The 27,529-nt window shown below is 44.8% G+C and overlaps 1 protein-coding gene across 2 annotated transcripts; it reads left to right on the forward strand.

Annotated features, from left to right (window-relative positions):
• The first annotated feature begins 509 nt into the window (after positions 1–509).
• Positions 510–27,251, forward strand: PITX3 (paired like homeodomain 3). 2 transcript variants are annotated; one of them, XM_084841859.1, is made up of 4 exons: positions 510–817; positions 19,272–19,384; positions 22,197–22,402; positions 25,567–27,251. In XM_084841859.1, the coding sequence occupies exons 2-4, from the start codon at positions 19,276–19,278 to the stop codon at positions 26,116–26,118; spliced, it is 867 nt and encodes a 288-aa protein (XP_084697985.1). In that variant the 5' UTR covers positions 510–817; positions 19,272–19,275; the 3' UTR covers positions 26,119–27,251. The 2 variants fall into 2 exon arrangements, with proteins under 2 accessions (XP_084697985.1, XP_084697984.1); XM_084841858.1 differs by lacking the exon at positions 510–817 and adding an exon at positions 15,272–15,498 and having other exon boundaries at positions 25,567–27,243.
• The last annotated feature ends 278 nt before the right edge of the window (positions 27,252–27,529 follow it).

A 27,529-nucleotide genomic window follows, 5' to 3' on the forward strand; every position in this document is an offset into this window, starting at 1 on the left:
GCTGTAGTTATTATGAGACAGATAAAACAGTCTCAGCCAAAGCTCTTGTGGTTGCTCCGGCACAAAGATGCTGGTAGTGCAAATATATCCCTGCAACTAACTCAATTCTTACTTTGTTGAGGGGAAATCTATCATCCCTGACTCTACTAGGAAGGCTGGAAAGAAAAGAGATGGTTATAACAACCATGTATGATTTCATAACTACCCCTCTGCCTATTGAGAGAGGAAGCTGGATATGCTAGTTTCATTTCCAGAGTTTAAACGCGCGTCGGTATGTACATTTTTCTCACATTCCGTTTTAAGCTCCAGCCTTTTGGTCCACCAGAAGCCTGTCCTCCTCCTCCTCCAAATGAACGAGCGCCCTGCCTGTGGCCCAGTCCTCCCCTCCCCATGGGACATTCTCTGCACCTGACAGCCTTTCCAACATCCCCGCTCCGCTGCCCTCCTGCGTGCGTCCCTCCCTCCACGCCAGAAAGGACGGGCCGGGGAGGCAACTGTCGGGTAGGGGCGGGGCCTGAAGCCACAGTGGAAAGGGGGGGGCGCTTGGCCGACGGTGCAGCTGGAAATGGGGCGGTCTGGGAGCGTGTTGCCCGACGGCAGCTGCCTGGGGGCGCCTATAGCCTCATCCATAAAGCCGATGGCCCCAGCGAAGGGGAAGCACTCGACGGCAGAATCCTCCTCCAGGCTGCGGCGGAGCCCAGGCAGCGCCAGAACACTCCAGGGGGACTTCGGAGCTCCGTGCAAGCCGCCGGGCAGCCCGAAGGCTGGAGGCGAGGCCTGACCACGGCTCTTTCTCGCCGCGCGAGCTGCCCTCGCTGTAAGTGGTCGCGCTTGCCGCTTCTGCTGGGGGCTGTGGTTCGGCACAGTCCGTTGGGCCTGTGCGCCGCGGGATGGGGGCCACGGCCTCGCTTCTGTGCGAGAGCGGCTCGAGCCAGGCGGACGGGCACGTGGCCGCGGGGCAGCTGTGGCCGATTTACTCCGGCCGGCGCCTGCCGCGCGGGCTCAGCGCTCGGATGGCTGGACAGCCTGAGGGCGCGTTAGCTGGCAAGGCAATGTCCGTTGGAGGTGAGACGGGGGTCTCGTGGGAGCGGAGCCGTAGTTGCTGGGCGCCTTTTGTGTTTCCCCTTGGCTCGCGGAGAGTCCAACAGGCAATTCTAGAGCCGTGCAAATTGAGCGAGGATTTCATGTTATAAATATAACGGGCTTGAGGTGTTTTTTTAAAAGCAACAGCTGATTGTGGGATGCGTGGCAGAGAAGGAGCGAGCGAAGTAGTGTGATCTGAGGAACGTCCGATGGCTTTTGGACAGATAGACAAATGATATATTTATGTAAGGACACCGCTCCTGTTTACAAGCCGAAGAGATCTTGCAGGTTCCCAGTTACCAGGGAAGATCTTTTGCTGTCTCCTTGGGAAGGCTGTTTAATCCTTCCCCCCTTTTTACTGTTTTGTAAAAACGATTACTACAGGACTTTTAATTTTTTGTTAAACCCATGGAAACTACCGCCCTCAGTCTGGTACAATAAACTGAAAATTCGATGTTGCTACAGTTGGCTTTGGAGTAAGGATATTTAATTTACAATTATTCTTAAATCGACAAACCACAAAATCAAACCCCCAAACGGACAACAAAAGTCAAATGTTACCTTATCAATATTATTTTATTTTTATTATTTTATTAATATTTTGTAGAACTATTATAATCAAAATGCATTTCGATGTTACATATATTTTAACAATTTCCTATAGAAAAGATAGGATTTTACTGAACCTAAGCTTTAATTTCGTACTGTTAGTAGTCCTAGTTTTCTTAAGACGTTCTGGCTTTCTTTCAAAGGAAAACCAAGCCAGCCCTGAATATATATCACATAATAACAAATCACGATATGAAAATGTTTGGGGTACTTAATTATAATTCAACAAAATTCCATACAAGAACTATAATTCATATATGACACAGACTATTTCATAGTTTTAAATTAGTTCCTCAGTTTATTGGTTTTGCGCATTTTCGTAGTCATCAATCCAAGAGTATACAAAGTGGTCACATCCCGTGTCTATACTAATTACCCTCTCCCTCTCACGTTTTCCAAAAATTATCTCGATCTTTGCTTACTCTACGCAGGGCTTGTTAAACATTTGATTAGGAGTGACTCGCCGCTTTATAACGACGGATTGTCGTTTTCTGGCAGTGTAATGTGTGGGATCCTGATTTAAGCTCGTGCAACTGGGCTGGCTGAAGCTGACTTCCTCGTCCCCACGGCAGCCCCTTTTATCCCCAATCCGAAAATGGTACACAGGATCAGGGACCCTGCTGGACGGGGTGGGGTGCAGGGGAAAGGGGGAACCCCCCCCCACCAAATCTGGCAGAGGCGCCTCTTGCGTACTTTGTTCACGAAAGGTGCCTCCACCTAGCTTACTGGAGTTCCCCCTCGCCGCACACCACAGCACACACCACACCCCGTTCAAAATGCCTTTGTGTGGCATTTTCAGGGTGCGGGTGGAGGGGCTGCTGTGGGGAGGAGGGGCCGGAGAGTTCCGCTTCAGCCAGCCCTGTTGCACTCTCTTACATCTGATCCAACATTATTCGTGGATGTCCAAAAGCCATCGCTGATCCAGTGCCCAAAGCAATTATTACAAGGTTAAGAACGCAACGTTTCGCCTGGATTAAGGAGCGAGTCGACCTTGGACTGGCTTCACAGACTGGAATACCAGTCGCCACTCCACACTGAACTGTGTGCTGAAAGGGGGCGTGGGGAGGAAGAGGCGGAATCTGCTGTCTAATCAGCCTTTTACAACTTCTATAGTTCCGTCTTTGCGCATAAAATATTATTAATCAGGTATGAGAAGATGAAAGGCAGCGCTCTGTTCTTCTCTGGCCTAACTACCGTCAATATAATCGGGGAGCAGGAGATCTGGGGGCGTTCCGGTGTGCTCCGGTTGCCCGAGTGATGCCTCCCAAGGCAAGGAGCGGCTTTGCTGTTTCGGTTTTGATCTGGTGGGGAAACCGTTTTGGCCGCAGTTGATCTCCAGAGTGGATCGGCCTCCCCAAAGCTTTAAAGTATCCATTGAGACTAAGAAGGAGTGTAGTTTGTACGCTGACAAGTGCCACAGAAACGGCACGTGGGAAGAACACCGGACCGACCGGTCCCTCTTTCGACGCTTCAGAAGCGTCGCTGCCTTAGCCAGGCGCCTGCCTGCCTCGTGTTTGCCCTCGGTCAAGACGCGAGGAAAGGAAATGCTGCTGATCCACAGCCATTTCTTCCGGGGAGGGAATTAGAGGAGAAACTGGCCCCAGACCGTCGCTCGCTTCGGCCAGCTCCCCTTTGGAGGGTTGTTTCGAGTTCGTCGATCGTGGCTGGCTAAGCCACCAGCTCCTCTCTTCTGTGGCCGAAGCCGCCTTCCAACCTGGGGCTGCCCTTTCCCTGCACGGATGCGCCCCCGGCCCTCCACCCCGCCGGTGCGCCAGGAGAGGCTCGGTTCCCCGATGGCCGCTTCAGGGTGCTGCTTGGAAAGACGGGTAGGGACGGGAGCCCAGGCGCCGCCCGCCTCCCGACCCCTTTCCGCGGGGCAGGGCGAGAGGGCTGGTCCGAGAGGCAGGGCCGCCCTCAGCTCAAGCCCGCCTTCCCCGCTGCACAGCTCGGGCAAGCGCCAGCCCCGCGGAGCGGGCGGGCGAGTACAGGAGTGGCGCGGTGCCCCTTCGGGCAGCAAAGGTTCTCCCGGTCGCTGCGCCTCAGCTTCGGAGGCCGCTGAGTTAGCAGCGCACATCTGGCTGGACTCCTGTCACCGTGCCTTTCAGTCCCGAGAGGGGCTGGCCTGCAGGTGGCTCTGACGGCTTTGCATGGCATACTGTCTCCAACTGGCCGGGAGAAATGGTTCGTTGTTCCACATTCACGTGGCCTGTAACTCTACACACGCATACACATCCCGCAGCTTTCCTCGCTGGGATGACCTTACAGAGTTCCACTTGCTCATTGGGGAGGTGAGGGAGGAGGAATGCCCTATTGCCCAGCGGCTTTTTCTGGGTTTGCCAAAACTCCATCCTGGGGAAGAGGCTGTGGCTCAGTGGTAGAGCCCCTGCTTTTGCATGCAGAAGGTCATTGGTTCAATCCTGCCATCTCCAGGCAGAGCTAGGAAAGAATCCTGTCTGAAACCCTGAAAGCCTGTCAATGATACTGGGCAAGATGGACCAAGGGTTTGAGGAACCTATAAGGTAGGTTCCCATCCCAACCCCTACCCCCCAGGCTGAAGCCAGTTTGGGTGAATTCAGACCTTGCAGCAGCAGCAGCAGCAGCAGCAGTCATTTGTGCTTTTATCAGCTTGAGATACTGGCATGTTCCAACTTAATGTCTGCTTTATTATGACCCCTTGGTGGAAAACTAGAAGGTTCAACCCTTTCTCCAGCCAGGTGAGCCCCCAGAAGCACATCTAACTAAGCCTTTAAAGTTCTCCTATGTGACCAAAACAACATTTAAAACCAATTAAGAACACCTGGGTCCACTGTCGGACATACACACCAACTATTGTCTATGTGCATTCATACCTAATTTGTACACATGTACAAGGAGAATCCTACGCAATCCAGGATACAGATATGTTGAATGAATGCACATATCGTTGTGTGAGCTGCTGATAACTTTATGTAACCCTGTAAGGTGTAGTTTCCTGTGGAATTCCTGGAGTAGAACTCATTGGTCCTGAGGAATTGCCATAGGAGATTCTGAGGGAGAGTGGAAGATTTGAGAGGAAAGAGATTGCAGGAGACCACAGGGAGAGTGAGTGAATGAGCTAAAGAAGACACCGGAGAGAACTGCAGCCTCCCGCCCTCAAACAGCACCTAGAGCAGCTTCACAGCCAGAGAGTGAATAGGCTGAGGGCTACAGCTACATTCCAGCCCAGGACTATTTGTCATGGAATACAGTTATCACTTGTGGGTGACTGATTTATTGGACTGCATCCTCTCCTATTGTTTTGCTGTTGTTATTTAGACTTAGCTTTTAAATTATATATCTGAATTGTTCCTCTTGCTTGCTTCCCTCCCCTCTCCCCCACCCTTGTTAAATAAATCCCCATCAGTGAGGACTTCTTACTTTCTTTCTTTTTAAAAATCATGTATTAGAAGGTTGAAAATGGGGGGAGAGAATACATTAGAAAATCCCATAAAGTCATAACAAATTGAACAACCATAATATCAAATTTTAACCATTATATAAAAATAATAAAGGTGCCAAGATATACTCTGTAACAATATTGAAATAATCACCTAAACATTAGATTGTACATAAGGTTTGTTCCAATATTTTATAAACCTATTCCAGCAATTATTTTAAAAATACAATTGCTTTAGGGAGCAATCCTATGGCCGCTAGTCAGCGGCTAGACAGCCATAGGAGATGTGGTTTTCCGGGAACTGACCTTCCCTCCCCCTGAATTCCACGCTGCCTCACAGGCAGCGCAGAACAGCCCCACACTCCGTGCTCAGAAGAGGAGCACAGAGCGGCCAAAACAGGGCATTCCGGGGGGACGTTCTGGGGCAGGGAAGGCAGAAATGCTGGTATGACACATCCTATGTGTTGTCCAGCAGCCTCCTCCCCTGCTGTGCTTTCCCACGGCTAAACAGCCGAAATCGGCTGTCTAGCTGCAAATGCAGGGCAGGATATGCGCGGAGGGAATGAACCCCTCTGTGCTTCTCCTGCCCTGCACTGGATAGGCGGTTGCCTCCGAGTTCAGAGGCAGACGCCTTTCCCCATAAGATTGTGTCCTTAATATATCCCATTTTGAGATTGCTTAGAGATATGTCATAATCATAATGTACTATATTTTCTCATCAACTGAGATAAGATTTGATTCCCCCCATATTTAATCAGCAGCACTGTAGCTGCTAATTAAGCTACCAACTAATACATGACTTAACAAAATTTTATTCTTCATTTTGATTTTACTACCCTGGTGTCTTTGGAATAGGTTCTCCAAGAATCTCTTGACATAGTAATGAAACTTTTGTCCCAAAGTGCTGTGAACAAACATACTATCATGAATATATTTGTATGTGCACACAGAACAATAATTTGTGCACTGTACACAGATTGCATGTATGTTGAATGTAACAAGAGCAGCCTCTCCCAAACTTCTGCTTAAGGAGATAAAATGGAATAAAAGTATGTCATCCTGAGCACCTTGAATGAAGGGCAGGATATAAATGTGGTGAATAAGGTAAACCTGAGAGTTCTTTCATAGTACAGGAGATCTTAGCAACCTCTCTTCTGAATGCAAGCATTTTATTCATTCACTTTTTAAAATTAATTATTTTTAACAGCAATGATAATCCAGGGCACTCAGCCGCAAGCAGGATTGGACCATTGGCAGGATTGGAGCACACTTTAGATGGTAATGTTTATTACTTCACTCACTTCAAAATGTGGTGAACGAGCCCAAGTTTCAAAGAGAGTGGTGCGATCAGGGCAAGACTTTGGTGAAGGCTGAGTGAGACCCTGGAATTCTGCACCGAAGTCTTGCTCTGATGGCACCACTGTCTTTGAAACTTGGGCAAGATAGAATACAGATACGGAAGGGACAGCCCATTCTGGGAAGCTTGCTTGCTTGCTTGCTTTCAAACCCCACCTTTCCAAAGGTTAATGTGGCTTCAACAAAATAAAATAGTACAAATAACATTACAACAAATTAAATCAATAAAGACAAGAAAATGAACAGAAGCAGTAACACAGGACTGCAGTGCCCACCCAGCAGGAATAGATCTTCCAGAACAGGCAGTTTTTACATCCTCTCCGAAAAACCAGAGCACCTCTCCGCTCTTCCCACTCTGTATTTCAGCCAGATGGGCTTTTTCACCTGTCTAGCTGAGGTGTCAGGGAGGGGGAGGGAAGGGGGCTGGAGGTTTCCTTGTATGGTGGCCTCTCCAGTCCCCTCCCTTCTCTGCCCATGGGAATGCCCCCTTCACCATCCCTCCAAGGTCGCTTTTGCGACCTTGGAGAGGCAGCTGGCATGATTCTCTCTGCACCAGAGGGGGAGTATAAGTTTAGCATTTTTATGATGAGATTTAATTGCAACCATGAGAGAGAAATTTAGTATTTTAAAATTTAGTAATGTTTTAAAGGTCCACATAGTTAAAGCAATGGTATTCCCCGTAGTAACCTAGGCTGCGAGAGCTGGACCATAGTGCCTTGGACTGCAAGAAGATCAAACCAGTCCATACTCCAGGAAATAAAGCCAGACTGCTCACTTGAGGGAATGATATTAAAGGCAAAACTGAAGTACTTTGGCCACATAATGAGAAGACAGGATACCCTGGAGAAGATGCTGATGCTAGGGAAAGTGGAAGGCAAAAGGAAGAGGGGCCGACCAAGGGCAAGATGGATGGATGATATTCTGGAGGTGACAGACTCGACCTTGGGGGAGCTAGGGGTGGCGACGGCCAACAGGAAGCTCTGGCATGGGCTGGTCCATGAAGTCATGAAGAGTCGGAAGCGACTGACCGAATAAACAACAACAAAAAATGTTTTAAAATCCATTTAATAAACAAAAACAAAAAAACCCCACTGGTTTTTAACCATCCTGCTAGTATCCGTTAATAGCCTTATCCTCCATGAATACGCGTAATTCCCTTTTCAGTGCTATCCAAATGGGTGGCCATCACTACCTCTTGTGGCAGCAAATTCCGTAGTTTAACTGTGCCCTGTGTGAAGAAGTATTTCCTTTTGGATGTCCTGAATCTCCAACCACTCAGCTTCATTAAATGACCCCAGTATTATGAAGGAGAACAATGTCTCCCTATCCATTTTCTCCGCACCGTACATAATTTTATATACTTCCTGAATGCCATTTAGCCACCTTGAGTGACATTTTGATGGAAAGGTGGGATAGAATAAATAAAATATTTTATACACCTTACTTGCTTTCCCCAACCCCCTAAGCATAAAAAGCCCCAAACATTGTAAACTTTCCTCATAGGGGAGTTGTTCCAGCCCCATTATTATTTTGATTGTCCTTTTCTGCACCTTTTCCAGATCCACAGTATCCTTTTTGAGTTGCAGTGACCAGAACTACACAGTGTGGTCACACAATAGAATTTTATGAAGACATTATGATATTGAAATTTGTGGGTTTTTTCACAGCAACCGTACACTGGGTTGACATTTTCATTGTGCTGTCCACCCAAGTTCTCTTTCCTTGTTGGTCACCGCCAGCTCAGACCCCAACAGCATATATGTGAAGTTGGGATTTTTTGCCCCTGGATCGCCCCTCTTTGCATGCTTGTTAAATTCTTTGGGCAGTTCACACAATAGAGGTTAAAACCATAAAATACATTAATATAATAGTAAAACAATGTAAAATCAAAAACAGATTAAAATCACAGATAAAAGCAAAGTAAGGTCAACAGCAGAGATCAACAGCAGCACAGAGATTTTTTTTAAAAAAACCACTAATAGTTTTGCAAAAGACTAAAAAGCTTGGAGGGGGGGGAAACTACTATGTAGGTATCCTCCCCCTTGGGGAGGCATTCCATAACCAGGCCGCACACACCCTCGCGGGGGGCATACCACAACCAGGCCACCAATACTGAAAAGGTCCCCTCTTTAGTAGCCACCCAACTCACCTCATTCAACTGGGACACCTAAAGGGCTTCTGAAAGTGACCTAAGGATGTGGGTAGATATAGGTGGAAGCACTCCTTCTAGTCACCTGGCCCCAAGACATTTAGGTCTTTAATGGGTAGTACCAGCACTTTGAAATACACATTCTTATACATCAGACTCCTAGCAATCCTGAGCTGTTTCCCTTTATGTACAAAGGAGCTCAGTATTTTCTTCCAGGTTGATCAACTTGTGAGTGGTATCACCATGGACAATGTTTGAAAGAGAAATTTAGGTGTATATAACTTAATATATGAAATCGAGGAAAATAATAGAATGGGAAAGACTAGAGATCTTTTCAAGAAAATCGGAGATATCAAGGGAACGTTTTGTGCAAAGATGGGCATGATAAAGGACAAAGAAGGCAGGGACCTAACAGAAGCAGATGATATTAAGAAGAGGTGGAAAGAATACACGGAAGAGCTATACAGGAAAGATCTGAATGTCCCTGATAGCCATGATAGTGCGGTCACTGAACTTGAGCTGGACATCCTAGAGAGTGAAGTCAAGTGAGCCTTAGCAAGCATTACTAACAACAAAGCTATGTGAACCAAGAACTATCGGAACTACAAGCTGGGTTTCAAAGAGGCAGAGGAACTAGAGATCAAATCGCCAACATTCGCTGGATCATGGAGAAAGCAAAAGAATTCCAGAAAAATGTCTATTTCTGCTTCATTGACTACACTAAAGCCTTTGATTGTGTGGATCACAACAAACTGTGGCAAATTCTTAAAGAGATGGGAGTACCAGACCACCTTACCTGTCTCCTGAGAAATCTGTACGAGGGTTAAGAAGCAACAGTAAGAACCAGACATGGAACAACTGATTGGTTCAAAATTGGGAAAGGAGTACGACAAGGCTGCATATTGTCGCCCTGCTTATTTAACTTATATGCAGAGTACATCATGAGAAACGCCGGGTGCTTTTGAACTGTGGTGCTGGAGAAGACTCTGGACTGCAAGGAGGTCAAATCAGTCAATCCTAAAGGAAATCAACCCTGACTGCTCATTGGAAGGACAGATACTGAAGCTGAAGCTCAAATATTTTGGCCACCTAATGTGAAGAGAAAACTCACTGGAAAAGACCCTGATGCTGGGAAAGATTGAAGGCAAAAGGAGAAGGGGACAGCAGAGGATGAGATGGCTAGATAGCATCACCGATGCAATGAATATGAACTTGAGCATGCTCCGGGAGAGAGCGGAGGACAGGAAGGCCTGGCGTGCTATGGTCCATGGGGTCATGAAGAGTCAGACACGACTGAACGACTGAACAACAACAACAACAACTTAATATACACTTATAAATACAACATATAATATGAATGTTTTATATTAAATGTAAATATAATTTTTTTTATTGCAGCTATTCAGCCCAACCATGATAAATTGATATCATACTATTGCTGGAGTTCCTGTTTTATTTGTCTGTATATACAATAGTTTAAAGTTTAATCTCTTAATATGCATTAACCTTTGGAGGATATGGACTCCCAAGATATTTTGTAGAGCTGGAGCATATTGAAAAGCCAGAGAGACGCTTTATATACTATTGGATTTCTAGGCTCATATTAAGGCAAAGCATTTCCGATTTTGCATAGTTGCCCATAGTTGGAGTATGGGCAGCTACTTGCCCATACTCCAGTATCACAGACATTACATCAGGGATAGCCACCTCTAGCTTTGTTAGAAGTGGTGCAATATAATCAACAAGTAAACTGACCACATGATGAGTCCCATTTAAGGTTATATCTTCAATCCTTGGGCTACTTCTTAGGACATGCTACTTCTTAGGGCATGTGCCTGCAGTTCCACTAAAAAGGCCAACAAAGCAGAGGGAAGGGGTAGCCCTGTTTAGTTCCTCTCCTCAGTTCGAATCCCAGCGCTCCTACCGCAGCTTCAGAGTCTTGGTATAGCCTGGGAGGGATCTTCATGACAATGGAATGAGAAGCGTGTTGGCGTATTATCCAGATTTTCATGTAATTGGCTTTGGTCTGTCAGGGACACACAAAGTAAGAAAAGCCGAGTGTACTGTACCTTAAAAATCCACTTTTCACAGGTCACACAGTGTTTGAAAGCAACATACTTCTGGGTTGAGTGGGGGGAGTAGAACTTAGTGTCATCAGTCTGGCAGGTGATGCTCAACCAATGAGAGAGGCTTGTTTCCCGTTCCTATCCAGGCTGTCCTTGGCTACCATGTTTTTATGCCCGACAGCATCTGAAGGCTCCCTATGAGAGCACCCTATCAGTGCAGTTTTGCCCTGTTCCAGCCAACAGTCGGGGAGTTAGAGCTCCCACACCCTTTCTCCTTTTCCATGGAGTAAATACAGGGATCTAGCTGCTTTGCCCATTCTCAGTCTGCAGCCTCTGTTGCCTGCTTTCCCCCCATTGAGAATCTGTAGCCCCTTTTTCCAATTGAGAAAATTGGAGCCACACTGTTTCAACTACTAGCTATCTAATGAGAGGCAGCGGCCAGGAGTGAGAACCTGCAACCTCGGCATTTCACTGTATTGATACAGTAAAAACTAAAGAATGCAGGAGAGGGCCAGCGGAGGCGGCAGCAGCAGCACTAGCAGAGGGAGGCAACTCCAGCCAGCCCTTTCCCTTCATGCAGAGAAGACAAGCATCAGAACAGCAAAGTTACACAAGCATCAGAGAAGGATGTCAAGAGGGATGGGCTGGGGAATGGAGAGTTGTTACTCCCACTGGCGAAAAGGAAGCACAGTGTGATTCTGAAGGCACAGAAGAGTGCTCTAGCGCTTTGATGGGTTGGAAAGGCAGGCGAACTGCCCTGGTTACCTAGGTTATCAAGGTCATGGGCAGGTGAAAGACACACCCCTAGGAATACCTGAGCATATTGAACTTAAAGCGGAGGGGTGGGCACACAGCAGCTAAATGGCGGGGGAAATGAATTAAAGACAGAAATGGAGTAAACGTACTCTGCAAAAATGCGGCTTCCCCACAGTTCAACTCTGGTGTGGCTGCAGACTGGCCATGATGTCATGTGCCATAAAGGACCTCCAAAGGGTCCCAATCTGCAGCAGATCACCCATGAAGACAGGCCCCTGGCTATTACTCCAACAAACGTCTTGCCCATTTGCACTTCTAAAAATAATATCGCTAGGAAGGCCCACCCCAACTTGTCAAAAGCTTTGCAAGCATCTAAAGACAGCATGGAGAGCAGCTTTCCAGTAACGTCTCCAGAATGGATGGCATTCAGCAGCCAATTAATCAGATGTGGAAATTGTCTATTTTAGACATATCTGGCTTAATCAGATTTCTGACATAACGTATCTTCACATCCTGATTGACCTATTCTTTTGGGCGATATGACATCACAATCTCTGCATCTTTTCCCAGTGTGGGGATTGCTGTTGAAGGAGCACCAGGTGGGTGGGTTTGGACTGTCACCCAAGTTCTCAATAACACTAAAAGGTGAGGTATTGGAATTTCTGCAATTTTTTGTGTGCTAAATATCACCCATAAAGCCAGCCAGTCCAGGACTTATAACTTTGTAACTTTTTCAAAACCCTTGATTTCTTTCTCTAATATCTTTTTATTTAATATCGATCAATATTCATTATCTATGGACGCTATCCCAACTTTATCTAGAAAGGCTTTTCTTACAGACTGATTGCTTTAGAATCTGCTCCAAAATGTTCCCAGGGGCTGATGTCAGACCGACTGGTCTGTAGTTCCCAGGTTCCTCCTTTTTGCCCTTTTTGAAGATAGGGACAATATTAGCCATCTGGCTAATGTCATCCCATCATCTGGCACTTCACCTGTCCTCCATGATTTCTCTATTGAATTGCTCCCAGAAAGCAACTGGCAACCAGTGCAAGTCTTTCAGGTGTGATATGGTCCTGATGGTATGTACCGATTAGCAGCCCGATTGCTGCATTTTGCACCAATTGACGCTTCTAGACACTCTTCAGGTTTAGCCTCATGTAGAGTGAATTGCAGTAGTCTAAACAAGTTGTAACCAAGGCATGGATAACTGTTTCTAAGTCAAACCAATTTAGGAAGGGTCACAGCTGGTGCACCAGGAGTAATTGTGCAAATGCGCTTCTTGCCATTGCCACCACCTGAAGTTCCATTGGCAGCATAGGATGAAGGAGCGCTCCTAGGGACCTGATCATTCAATCCCTTCCAAAACAGGTTGAGTTCCAATCCCTGAGTCAGGCTTTCTCCTGACCAACACCACCTCCGTCTTGTCTGGATTTAACCTCGGCTTGTTCACCCTCATCCAGCCCATTGCTTCAGTTGGTTAATTATTTCAGCCATGAGCTGCACCCACACATCCCCCCTCCTTTAAGGGCCTTGCAAGCCTGTCTGCCATTATAGTTTTCTAGGGAAACTGAATTTGCAGGGCTGTCCCATGCTCTGAAATAGGACTTCAGGTTCCATTCACACAGCAGGAGAAATCCTCACTGCATACCCGATTGGAGGCTAGCACTTTTGGCATTCTCTGCTTGGTTTTATACACTTTAACCTACTTGTTGTGTGGCCAGTTAGGGAGATCTTGAGCCAGTTCACTATCATTGACTAGTGAGATCGCCACCTCTCATTGCTTTTCTACTTCTAGCCACATGGAAGATTGCAACTCATCTTCCACACTGAAGGAAGTATAGCGCTCTCTTTGTCTGTGCTTAACGTCCTATTATATCCTATCCACACAGGTAGGCAGAGCATAGTGGGACATAGTTAGATTCCATTAGATTGTCCCTCATTTTCTGTGAGCCTGTGAGGCATGTGCAGATGAAGAAGGTACATCTGTGTGTACATTGGTGCACTTTTAAAAATTATTGTGTGAGACAGCCAGGTATATATTCCTGTGCATACTTCATTGGTTTGGTATCGTGCTCTTTGCATACCCCGATTTGCACAATGAGAGCTCAAGCATTTAGCAATAAAGACTTGTGACTTGTACCAGCATCTCAAATTCTACATCCAGATACTGCTTGCTATGTTCCAATCCATGTTTACCCATTGCATTGCATATGTAACGTACCCTGAGAGAGCAGAGGAGGAAACTGCTGATGGCCAGAAGGTATGACAGTAGGATAACTGACTTGCTTGCAAGAGTGAAAAAAAAACAATACTATGTCATCAAAGGGCCCTTTGCAGGCCTGAACTGAATTGAAAAGCTGACCTAGTTTTATTCACAGAAACATAAAATCTAGAGAAACACATGCTTTGAATTTCTGGTTTCAATAGACCTTAAAAAAAATATCCCCTGTGTAGTAGTGAGAGCTGGCCATAGAAATCAGCTGAGAAATCTAAGATTCTATTGTATCTGTGACTGGACAGCAGGTGTCCCTCCCCCCAAAACAAGAGGTCCCGGGTCTTTCTGTGTAAAAAGAATTTTTAAAAACATTTTACATGTAACCGATCTGCATTTTACTGCATTTAATTGAGTCTGGTTTTGTAAACCACCCTGGGAATATAAATTAAGGGCTCTATAAAAATACATATAATAAATTAATAAACATTTGGCCTGGAAGAAGGTCTGGGAACATTTTACATATTGACCTGTGTGGGGGCTTTTTTTTGGCTAGAAATCCATGGCAGCCTCAGCCCCAATTCTTAACCGACATATTAACACTAGACTACAGGGTTATCATAAGCTACTCTTCCTCAGCACAGTCCTCCCAGCTGAAACAGGAGTATAGTAACAGTGAATCACAGTGCAGGGGTGTCATAAGCCACTCTCTCCCAGCCATAGCTCCATCCAACTTGCAATATGGAGAATTATCCCCATATAAGTCTATTTATTAAATGCTGAAAAACATAAATTTTTTTGCATGAAATAAATCTGAGTTAGAAATATCGTTTGAAGGAGGACATGCAGGTTCCCAATCACAGGTATATTTATTGATTTTATTTATTTAAAATATTTCTAGGCCCCACTCAGGGAAGGAGCCCTCCCAGGCAACATATATTAAAACCTGGGATTTTTCCATTGATTTCTGTGGGCTGAAATGCCCCTGGGGGACATTTGAACATTGCTTCTTGCTGTGAAACAGAAAATGGTGTATCTAGGAAATGAGAGATTTCTCTCTGTATTTTCTGGTGCCTTTGGTTTTACTGACAATAGAGTGATGAAGAGCACATGGAAGGTGCTGCAGTTCCATCATGGGCCATTTACACCTTATCTAGGTTCCAGAACATTAAAAACATCTGTCTTAGACTATTTTTTATATTTATTTATATGTAAATTTATAACTACGTTTTGACCTTGAAGTGCTCAAAAGTTTACAACAAAAAAATCAAAACATTATAAAGCAGAAGATATGTGGGATGCTGAAGCACTTGTCAAAGGCATTTAAAATTTACTGCAAGAGATACAATAATTGTGAATGATTCTTTTCTTATAAAAAAGATATCTGCTGATCTCAACAGACAGAAGGAAACAAACTGGAGAATACCCCCTAGGGGTGTGCTGGGTCCAGTCTTTAAATTACTGGCACTTTCAATGGGCAGGAACAAATTGGAAGACCGTTCACATAAGCCTGCTGGAACAGAAGCAGAGAAGGAGGGAGGTGGGTGATGCAGGCGGTTTACAGCTTGCCCTAAGCCCGCAGCTACTTCTGAGTAACAGGCTTACAGTGGCTTTTTGTTTTACAGGGATTAATGATTACCCTTGCTTCCTGTTTTAATTCCATTAAGATCACAAGTGGAAGAAAATTGCACTGAAAATTACTCTCCCCTTGCCGCATTCTTATATACAAGACATATATGAACTTTGCTTGAAATTGCATCACTTTTCTGATGCAATTTGAATTTGAAAACTCAACTGAATTTGAAAACTCAACTGAATTTGCTGTCCTAGCCCTCAGAACATCATCAGACAGGCAAGTTGCATGCATATTAATGACTCCAAAATTATGAACCATCTCTGTCAGTGGCTGTATGCACATGTTAAACAGTACTGGGGGTAAGACAGAACCTTTGTGATTAGTCCCAATGTTATAGGCTGGAAGTCAGATCAACACTCTGATTTCCCCACCCCACTCCCCAAGTGAGGGAGAAGCAGAACCACTGCAAGGAAAGACAGTGCTCCCCTAAAAAAAATAAAGTGATAAAAGTTAAATGTTAACACAAAACCTTAAACTGAATATGGAATGGGTATGGTAACAGCAGTAAAGAACACAAAGGAACTATGTGAGTGAACTGCACTAGCTGAAGTTTGTAAAGTTCATGGGGTTTGAGATACAAAAAATGGACATGAAGATTGAGATGAGAAAAAGCAAGCGAATAAATATATCCAACTTGGATAAGATTTTTTAAAAAGCTAAATTGTGAGCTATTTTTACCAAAATAATAGTGGATGGAATTTTTAAAAATCCAAAGTTGGAAATTCTCCTAGCAAGAGAAAAAAGAAAGAGAAGAATAAACCATAGAACAACCATCAGGCATTAAACCTCTATGTGACCTTGGCTGATTTTAGAAATGATGGCAAGAAATAGAGGAAGAGAGAATTCCTTCAGCACAGTCAATGTATCAAAGATTACTACTAAAACATAGGGTTCCCGGGGCATGTTATTTGCTGATACATTTGCACCTTTAGTTACTGGAGGAACATGACTTAGGACAGTAGTATATGAAGTCTTGTACTGGCTAAGAGCAGTTCTGAAGGAAGCAAGTATATGGTGCATAGACGTTAGATACAGATAGCTGACGTAATAAGCCACCTGTTTTCCTGGAGTAGCTTCAGAGAAGAAATCACAATTGAACCCCTCCCCCTAAATACTTTCAGAAATCTGCTTTCTCACCCTTTAAAGCAGAGCCTGAAAAAGTTGCATTTGCCTGGAGTATAAATAATTATCCATGGTAAACTAGACATCTCACTGGAGTGTGATAGGAAGAGGAGGGATGCGGGAAGGAACGGCATAGTTTTGAACTGTCTGTGCAAGCTCTCTGAGAAACGCTTTTTGACTTACAAACATCCTGCATGAGGCACGTGGTATTTAGTCTCTGGGAAGCCACAGCAAAACTCCCAATGCATGTAGATGCAGAAAAATAGATGTGTGAGACATCATCACATATAATACTCTCTATTAGTTTTTTCAGGGTTTATTCCTATATAAATGTTATATTCATTGAGAAATTTCATATTGTTTGAAGCAGCTCTTCTCATTGCATACTTAAAAGCAACAAGGGAATGGAAAAGCAGTGGAGTAGTTAATAAAATGTTAACTACTTTTAACATTTAACTCTGTCCATTAACTCTGTCCATTTTACAGAGTGCTAACCCTAAAAGAATTTATCTACATTGCAAAATCTGACTATCAGTAAAACACACACACACACACACCAACAAATCAGTCTACATAGCTTCTCCCAAGGAACTCTCAGAATTGCAGTCTTGCAAGAGTGCTGAAATATAGTTTCCAAAGCACATTTTGGCCCTCTAAGGGCACAATCCTATGCATGTTTAGACAGCAATGAGTCCTACAACTCCTAGCATTCCCTAAGTGGAGGAAGCCATGTGCAACAGGATAGCATCCAGGGTAGACTGAAGACTGTCTCTTGTTCTGTGTGGCTGTTAGCTTTTTTATTGTCATGACTTTCACATCCATACATACCTAGTGCCAGTGATTTCCCCAGGAATGAAAATTTGGATGGTGTGTTGAATGATGGGGTGAGGGAGGCTGAGGGGAGAGACCCTTTGCCATTGGCAAAGGTGGACTCAAACTGAATGGTACTGTAGGTGTTTTGGGGGTTTTTTTAAGACCAATGTTTCATAGTCATGACCATTTTCTTAGGTTTAACTTAAGTTTTCATTAAAGTTGAAAAGTTGTTTTCTTGTACTTCTGCACAACTCTGTTAGTGATCTAATATCCAGTATATTCATTTTAAGTTGTTTTTTGTGCACCCAGTAGTTCTGGTCCTTCAGTTAATGTTGTTGTTGTTGTTCAGTCGTTAAGTCGTGTCCGACTCTTCATGACCCCATGGACCATAGCACGCCAGGCCTTCCTGTCCTGTGCTCTCTCCCGGAGCGTGCTCAAGTCCATATTCATTGCATCGGTGATGCTATCTAGCCATCTCACCCTCTGCCGTCCCCTTCTCCTTTTGCCTTCAATCTTTCCCAGCTAATAGTTAATATACATATTTGTTAATTCACATCATCAAGCAGAAGGTGACTTTCAGAATGTAAAATTTCAGAATGTAAAAATCTCTGCAGAGGGCATGGGGAGGGAATTCCCTCACACACACACTTGGAAGTGAGTATCAATGGGATTTACTTCTAAGGAAACATGTATATGGCTGGGGTGTAAATGTGTCTGTAATACATGGCTTCTCATTTAGAAGATAAGAAGGAAGATTTAGAAGATAAGGTTTGGTTAATATCTTTGGCTGTATGTTTTGGAGTTGCTGTGTAACTGCACGTTTTTTAGTTGCACAGAGCTCATCTACTGTGCCATTTACCTTTCTGCAAGTGAGTTAAAATTATGACCCATAATTTTATATAGAGGGTACTGCCTTGCTGCAGCCAGACACTATGCCAGGTGAAAGGGAGGATCTGAGCAATGCAGTATCAAGAGAGGAGAGGAGATTGTGCTCTGGGCAGATGCAGTCATATGCAAATACCTGTCAAAGAGGGGGAAATTATCACCTACAGACATTAGGAAGAAATTCCATCTGCTGCTTCCTTGAGAAGGGGGCTTAATAAATTCAGAGACAGCAAAATTACACACATCTTAATCAAGTCTTAATCCAAGGAATTAATGCACTGTGCATTTCTGCATAATTCCAGGAATCACGCAAAAGCCATGACAAAAACAAGAGCCACAGATGGACTCCCCTCCTTGCACAAAATACTGCATGAAAAGGTATCAAGGCAAACACAGTTCCCCTCACAACATTTCATGTTGAGGTGCAACATCTAAAAGTGTGAGGTCTGTGTGTGCGCGTGCACGTGCACGCAGGCACATGTACAAGCTTGTTTATGCAGGCGCATGTGTTGGACCATTATGCTTGCCTTCATGTATTCAGGGGAGGAAATGCATACTGTCCTAAAAGGTTTTCCTCTAAAACACTTAATTTTTCTTAAAGAAGGAAAAACATTTGTGCTTATTCAGTGTAAGAGTTTATAATATATACGTTCAGACATATTTTAACTCACCTGAGGACAGTGCAGACTAAAACAAAATAAAACATGGGAGGTGGGGAAGAAGATTCCAATTATTTCCCAAGCAGGTGTGTCCTCCACTCCAACTATGGGTCTGCTCAGAACTAGGAGCTCTTTTTCTCTCTTCTTTTGAGAAAATAGCAGCAAATTAGTGAGAGGCAGTAGAGGGTCAATTTGTGTTCTCCCTTGTTTTTGAAAGCTACCAGCCCACAAAAAAATTGATACTATCCTATCAGCTCACACACATGAGAATTTACAACAAATAAAAATGACAGGCTGTAGTTCTATGCACATTTACCTAGGACTAAGTCCCCACTGAACACAGTAGAACTAACTTTGGAGTAAACATGCATAAAGCCATGGGATTGTCTGCAGTTGTAAGCACACTTACTTGAAAGTAAGACCCATTGAACTTGACTTCCAACTAAATCTCTACATATGTGCCACTCTCACATCACCTATGTGTCTCTTCATCTCCAATCCCTGTTCCAGGCAGATGGAGTTCAGCTTGCTCACTGACTCAGAAGCCCATAGCCCCAATCTCTCCCTTTCAGAGTCTGGGACACCTCAGCATGAGCACAGCTGCAAAGGGCAAGAACACAGTGGTAAGTACAAATGTTTCCTTGCTCTAAAGAGCAAACTGTCCTCATTGCATGGTTGGATGAAAAGAGAGGTGCTCAATTTATTAGTTAGCGACTGGCTTCTCATATCTCATGGAGCCAGCAAGCAAATGCAGCCAGGGGCATTGCTAGGCACCTAAAAGATTTGGAGCCCAGGCCCATTGGACACAAAGCTGCATAAACTTTGCATATCTCAATTTATATGCATAAAATTTGCATATGCTAATTTATATCTATATCTGTAAATTTATAAATACTTGGATTTGTTTACATTTCACAGAAAGCAAGGCCATCCAATTAATTTCTCATCAAAATCACCTCAGAATAAATGTGTCAATTAATTTGTACCCCACCCCAGATTATCCCCAAACAGTAATTCCTCTTAAATTGCAATCAATTTGCAATCCCTTACTGTCCCTTCTCCTATCCCCACCCCCACTTCTCTCTCTTTCCCCACTGGAGAAAAATTGCCCCCACCTCATGCATTTAAGCTTAGAAGAAAAACTGCCATTAACACCAATGGAAGGTTTTTTCCTAAACTTGCCATGGGGTTTGGAGTTGGGGGGGGTTTCCTACATGTGGGGAGGGAAGAGTTAACCCTTCCCAGCTGCAAAGCCCCCCCCCCATCATTCCCCACATGGCAATTAAGCAAAGAAAGAAATCTTCTATTGGCACCAACAGACACTCAGGGCTCTAGGGATCAGAGTCCTGGGAAATAGATTGGGGCCCAGGGGCTCAGGCCCCTGAATGCAGCACAAGCACAGTCACCTGTGTAGAACATGGTGATTGGCTCCTCCCTTTGAAGAGCTTAGAAATCTTTAATTCATCATGAAGCTTCACTGTTAGACCTTAGAGCTGTTTTTCAGTGTACCATATATATCTAGTTCTCAAATAAAATAACATTTTTAATTTTAAAACTTGGTTGGAACCAAGATAAGAAACAGGCTCATTTGCAGGCCCCATGAGAGATGGCTTGGAAAGGCTTCCCTGGCAAAACCATGCTGCCTCCTCCAGGGTCAGGTCAGTATAGGTCCTGAAACCTAATTTAACACCTATTCACCCTGTGGCACTGGTAGCCCCAAAGTCCTCCATATCCATCCAAACGTAAGAGTCTCTTGTGTGCATAGTTGAGACCTGCTGTGGTGAAGCAGTGTATGCAACTGTTGACTTTGGCTTGTTCCTGATTGGTTTATGTTTTCAATTCTGTTTTGGGGCAGTTATCACAGCCACTTTGGCATGTGGAGGACAAAAGGCTAGTAGCCTTGAACATCCCAGCAGCTCCGAGTATACGTAATTTTTGAGAGAGAGAAGTAGAGCACCACTTCCCTAGGCATTTGTCCACCAAATTGCAGGCTTTTCATTACCTTTTAGTCCCACTGGTTTTTAAACTAAAGGTCAGAGGGTGTTGCATATGCACCCCTCCTTTTATTTTAAAACAAAAATCACACACACACACACACACACCACCCCTGCCTGCCCCTGATGACCAGTTGTTTTAGGAAACTCAGAAAATCTCAGGAGCCCAGGAAGGATAATTGAGTCCTTGGCAACATGCATGAAACATAGACTGACCTCTTTGGTCAAAGAGATGCACTTTTTTTTACCACCCTATTACAAAAGCATTAAGCATTAAGGTTTTAGTGTGATCAGGGACAGATTCAGTGAATATATTCACATACGAGTGGGGGAGGGCAGGATGTGAAAGACAATTGAGGCTGCAATCTCTTCCTAGCCATCCTCAAGAAAAGAAATGGGCCTGTTAGGGTTTTTTTCTGGTTTGAAGTACCTGTGTAAAACGCAGATACACACAAACATAGGCCAGATCTAGACCTTGTGTCATATCATTATGATCCCATCATGGTAATGCTATATTCCTCTTGCGCATTTATTCCTCATAGGACACACAATGACATTTGTTACAGTATTTTGGATAATGTGGAATAAAAAGCAGGGAATAACAGTGCAATAGCAGTATATCGAATATGTAATGTGCCCCAACAGTTATCAGCGCACTTCAATGCTGCTATAAAGCAGTAGTGTAGATCTAGCCATACACACAAACACATCCATACAATTACATTTATCTAGAAAACAATTCCCTATTGAAGTATGTGGGACTTGCTTCACTGAAAATGTTTAAGATGCAGAAGACATTTGGAAGTGGTTCTCTCCCAAATTAGGAGGGTGGTATTAAGAAGCAGGGCATAAACATTAACTCTCTTCCCATATCTATTCAGTATGAGTTTTTCTGACTGCATAAATATCAAAGAGCTAAAAAAAAAAAAATCGTTATAAAAGTCCTAGTCATGAGATGCCAATGCGGACATGCTTCCTAGTCTTGTGCATGTTTACTCCCAAGTAAGTTCTCCTAAGTGGGGCGTACTCCAATCAACAGTGTATAGGACCACAGTCTAAGTACCTGAAAGGTGGGGAGGGTGGAAGAGTGCAGAGCTCACGTTAAGGGGAGAGATCTGTTCTACACTACCCCCATCTACCTCCTACAAGGCATCTGTATGAAATGATACAGTTACGTGCAGAGGCTCCCCTTAAGCCTTGCGCAGTCCTTTACTTATGTAATTGTTTTAGCCATTCTCTGTGGAATGGAGAAATGGCCCAATCTGTGTGTTGAGCTTCTCCACATGAATGGCTTATCATGTACTAACTGCATCATGTGTGCCCACCCCCAGGCCTCACATGAGTTAGGGTGCTTGAGCAAGAAGACATATTATCTTTGCTCCTGAGAAGGTTGCATTCTTGTGAAGATCTGTGGTAGATACTCCTGCTTTTGCTTTCATAGACACAGAAAAGTCACAGCAGAACCAGACTGATGACTCCAATCCAGAGGATGGATCCTTGAAGAAAAAGCAGCGTAGGCAGAGAACTCACTTCACCAGCCAACAACTCCAGGAGCTGGAAGCCACTTTTCAGAGGAACCGCTACCCTGACATGAGTACTAGAGAGGAGATTGCTGTCTGGACCAACTTGACGGAAGCCCGAGTCCGGGTATGCTTAATTCATACCCGCTTTACTTTCCCTGTATATGGCCAGAGCTTGAGGGGAGGGCAAGCCCCACACCAGCTGAAGCAGAACAGAAAAGGCCTCTGCCTGTGGTTGTCTCTTTGGGCTCCTTCACACAGAGCTGTTATCCTGCTATTGAGCTTGCTCACTCACAGAGGTTTGCAGGTAATTTTCATGATGGTGTTAACCTCCAGGGCACATCCAGAGGTATTTCCTGGTTATTTTGTCTCAAAAAGATCCGGAACGAATGGACCATCTTTTTAACTTGGAATGTTACACGATTAAAACAGTCACTAGATGGTGCTGTTTCATTTAGTTCTATGGAACCTTGCTAGGGAAGTATGAAAGTCACTTACCTGGTCTCGCAGCTTGCTTCGCGGTGGGGGGGAGGCGCTTCGCTTCTCCCCCCGAAGTTCAGGCCGGGGGGGGAGGCTTCCCGCCTCGCCCGGCCAAAATTCAGGCTGGGGGGGAGGCTTCCCGCCTCGCCCGGCCGAAATTCAGGCCGGGGAGAAGTGCCCCGTCTCCCCGGCCGCGAACTTCAAAAGAAAAAAAAAAAAAAGCCCCGTGATAGGCTACGTAACGATTTACGTAGCCTATCACGGCTAGATCTGCAAAGTCAGCCGTGATAGGCTACGTTAATCGTCACGTAGCCTATCACGGGTGACTTTGAAAGAAAAAAAAAGCGCGTACGCAAATGGCGGCCCCCATAGGGAGCTGCCATTCGCGTTTCTTATTTGGTCCCTGTAGTCTTACGTAAAGATTTACGTAGACTACGGCGAAAATAAGGGCAATGCTATTTGCGTTGCCCTTATTTTCGCCGTAGTCTACGTAAATCTTTACGTAGACTACAGGGACCAAATAAGGAACGCGAATGGCGGCTCGCTATGGGGGCCGCCATTAGCATACGCGCTTTTATTTTTTTTCTTTCAAAGTCACCCGTGATCGGCTACGTGACGATTAACGTAGCCTATCACGGCTGACTTTGCAAATCTAGCCGTGATAGGCTACGTTAATCATTACGTAGCCTATCACAGGGGCGTTTTTTTTTTTTTACTTTTCTTGTAATGGCGGCAGCGGCAGCCGGTCGAAAGACCGGCTGCCGCTCCCGCCCCTGACGAAGACCTGCCAAACCGCCGCCGAGACCCGCCGGGAGCCATCCCGGGGGGGGCGGGGGGCAGGGGGGCGGAGAATTTCTCCCCGAACAACCTTCAGAGGACCGAATCCGTTGGCACTCAGCCCCCCGAAGTTTCGGGGAGAAATTCTCCCCCATCCCTACCTTGAACATTAAAAGCTTCCCCTCTCAACAATCATGTAGTTGCTTTCTGGGAGCTTGCGGTAAATACGGAAAGGCTCCAGAACGGGAGGATTGTGTGGGGTTTCTTTAGTGTAAAGGCAGCCTTTGTGTCCTGGCTCTGGGGTAACCAGGCCTTTGTGCAATGCAAATTTCTCTGAAGAATATATCACTCTCAGATTTGAGTGATGCCTCACATATGACATTTCTGAAACACAGGACAATCACTCTTCCTTATAGCAAAGTCAGGTGGAGAGTGCTACCAGGACTGTAAACAAAAAGGGACTATGGAGAAACCTGAAGGAAGCATCAGCCTGCCTAGGTGAACCCTGAGGTTTGCAGAAGTACAAAAAATCTTTTAAAAAGACCTAAGGGGAACACCCTCTCCCTGCAAAAACAAAAAACAGTCTGGTTGAGGACTGAGCATACTCGGGTGCCATGGCATGCAGAGTGACAGCTGGAAAATGGAAGGAGGAGGGATGGTGTGAAGTGCCCTGCTTAATGGGAATGGCTGGCTAGAACTCTGAACACAAGCATTCCTTTTAAGAGGCAGGATCCACTGCAACATTTTGTTGCAGGTCCCATTTGTTCTTTTATTTTTTCTGATGTGCCATTGTAACATAGCGCTCAAGTTGCTCCAGGAAAAGATAAGCAGGTCACAGGACAAGTTGCATCTTTTCAACAAATTGGATTCCAGATTGCTCACATAGCTTTAAAATGCAGAGTAGACAACAGGACTGATTTAACCATGTATGGTAAGTATCTTAAAATGTAGGGCACTGAACAAAATGGAACACCTGCAGTGACATAATGAACTTGAGAATGTGGGGAGTAGCCTGTGTTCTATTCCTAGCTGTTAAAGCTAGTGAATCTTCTTTTAAAACCTCATCCTGTGGCAGTAAATTTCATAAATTTATAATTTGCTGTATTAGGGAGTAGTTACCAACAACCAATTTTCAGAGTCAAAATTGATGCAACAGTGGCAGATCCATGTGTTTAAAGCTGGCTCTGCTGTGATCATGTAGAAAGTGGGGACAAGGCACATTTCCGGAGAAGGCCTGCAGATCCTGCCCACTGCTCACCTTCCTGCAGTCTGTGCCCTGATGTCACTTCTACCTCAGCCAGGCTCTGATGCTAGAGAAGAGCCCCTTGGAAAGAAGGGCTTCAGGGAGATGAGCAGCAGGTGAGAGAGAGGATGTAGCCTTTTTGCTTCTAAAAATGGACCTCTCCATTCCTTGCTTTTTATGTAGTTATGACACACATCTGCTGCTGTTGCATCTACTTTGGCCCTAAGAACATGCATGATTTCTCTCTTTCTCTAAACAAATAAACTGTATACTACAATGACACTGTGATACTTGCTGTTCTATCTTTAAGCCCTTTTCTAATAATTCAAAATAATGACAAAGCTGGGTGTTTAAATGCCACGGAAACTAGTGAAATTTATGCATTCTTAACTGAGCCGTGGCTTCCACCTATTCTCTACATCTGCCTTCCCAAACCCGGGGCCTTCCAGATGTGTTGTATAGCTGGCTGGGGATGATGGGAGTTGTAGTCCAACACCTCTGGAGGGCGCCAGTTTGGGGAAGCCTGCTCTAAACGATTTGTGATGCCATTTTTGATACGTTGAGTGCAAGTTCAGATCCTTCACACCAAGGGCCTACTCTGCAGCAACTCACCCAGCAGGACTCAACAAAAAGCCAACAGCCACTGAGCCTGGATCACAGGTGACAGTATTATTTCCTCTTGAAATCTACCCATGTTTCCATCACCTAAAGCCAGAGTTGTCTGAAGCAAGCAGCCTTCTCCCTCCCAGCCTTCACAAAATGCTAACTAGAACTATTCCCTTCTCTTCTAGGTGTGGTTTAAGAACCGCAGAGCCAAATGGAGGAAGCGAGAAAGGAATCAGCAGGCAGAACTTTGTAAGAACAGTTTTGGAGCCCAGTTCAATGGACTGATGCAGCCCTATGATGAGATGTATACTGGCTATTCGTATAACAATTGGGCTACCAAAGGCCTTGCAGCCAGCACCCTGTCAGCCAAGAGCTTCCCCTTCTTCAACTCCATGAATGTCAACCCTCTGTCATCACAGCCCATGTTCTCAACATCCAGCTCCATTGGATCCATGCCCATGGCCTCCTCCATGGTTCCCTCAACAGTGACTGGTGTGCCAGGCCCAAGCCTCAACAACCTCAACAGTTCTGGCCTTAACTCTGCAGTTTCATCCAGTACCTGTCCTTATGGCTCGACAGCCAGCCCCTACATGTATAGGGACACATGCAACTCAAGCCTGGCGAGCCTGAGGTTGAAGGCCAAACAGCATGCCAATTTTCCCTATCCAGCGGTGCAAACAGCAGCAGCAGCCTCCAGCCTGAGCCCCTGCCAGTATGCTGTGGATAGGCCAGTATGAGGGACTAGACAACCCCCACCCCACCCTGCTCAACAGAAACTTGGCCATTAGCCCAACAATCACACCAAGACAGACACACCAAATTCCAGAGATATATGTTTAGTTATTATCTTGCTATAAACTTTTGAGATTCTTTTTGGTAAAGTAAACACACCTGCTTTCTCCAAGTCCATTTGGGAAAAAGGAACTTTTTGCCAGGCTCTGAGCTGATTTTCAGTCCAGCACTGTAATGTGATAGCACCTCACTTGCTCCTGCTCCAGTCCAAGAACAGGCAACTAGTTCATGCAACAATACAGAGAGACTGGGGAAAACGGTGCAGCTGCTGCCTCCACTCATAATGTATGTCTGTGTGCCTCTCCTATTTGTGTGTTATGTGGCTGCTCCCTGCCCTCCTGAGGGACTCAGAGGAGGTCTGAAATTCTGCGCTGGAAAGGCCAGATATGTGCATATTGAACACGTTTATATTTTATTGTGAAATGCCTTGAGCACAATGTTTTGTCTCTTCTTTTTTGTCTCAGAATTTGGGATTTTGTAATCAGCAATTGGCAAAGGAAGATTTGGTCCCATGGAAAGCAGAAGGGTGTATGAAGCACAAGAGATGCTGTGAGGCATGGGGAGGGTCAGGGGCAAAGCTGAATGGAGAGAGCTGCTTGGGCGACACAACACGGTTCTCCCAGGTTCACATTGGTTTCCAAGGCTGTAGCAGAAGCTGTCAACATGTGACCAAGAGGGGGTCCAGAGCCCTGACATTAAGAAAAAAGACAGAGAGCCACTAAGGGTGCAATCTTATGCATGTTTAGACAGAAAAAAAGTTCTACACCTCCCAGCTGGCTGGGGAACACTGGCAGTTGTAGAACTTTTTTCCTATCTAAACATGCATAGGATTGCACCCTAGAGGACCTCGGAACAAAACAGTTCCATGATCCTCTAGCTCCATGGGACACCCCTTTCAATAGATAAAGGGTCAATAAGCTTCATTCCCTATTTCATTTCATTGTCTACCAAGCAGGAGACAATGATCAGTATCCATACATACATAGAACCTTGCTAATTTCCTTTTGCAATAAACAGCTTTTTCAAGCGCCCCAAAGAAATTATATTAAAAATGAATAAAATCAGAAGAAATCCACACAAACTTTATGCATGTCTGTTTATTCCTTGAGCAACATGAAACCACTGTCTGGGATGCAAGAGTTCCTTCCCTTGCTTTTTTGGAAAGTGAGAAAATTAGGCCCCATAGTTACAACTAACTCTTTTAAGCCTAGAATTCAGTGCATTTTACTTTCATTAGACAGACTTTTAATTTGAAAGCTTGACAAAATAGCACCACAGCACATCACTAGATCTTAAATGTTCATATTTTTGGTAATTTACAAACTGTTCATATTTCGGTAATTTACAGAACATTTT

This window comes from Heloderma suspectum, chromosome 3, assembly GCF_057233095.1.
Source record: "Heloderma suspectum isolate Gila_16-S chromosome 3, 16-S_ref, whole genome shotgun sequence".
NCBI classification, from domain to species: Eukaryota; Metazoa; Chordata; class Lepidosauria; order Squamata; family Helodermatidae; genus Heloderma; species Heloderma suspectum.

Coding starts and splice junctions, on each gene's coding strand:
- PITX3 (XM_084841858.1), top strand. CDS start 15,416: ATGCAATTTGAATTTGAAAACTCAACTGAATTTGAAAACTCAACTGAA. Junction 15,499..19,271: donor CTCAGAACATCATCAGACAG/GCAAGTTGCATG, acceptor TCCCTGTTCCAG/GCAGATGGAGTTCAGCTTGC. Junction 19,385..22,196: donor CAAAGGGCAAGAACACAGTG/GTAAGTACAAAT, acceptor TTGCTTTCATAG/ACACAGAAAAGTCACAGCAG.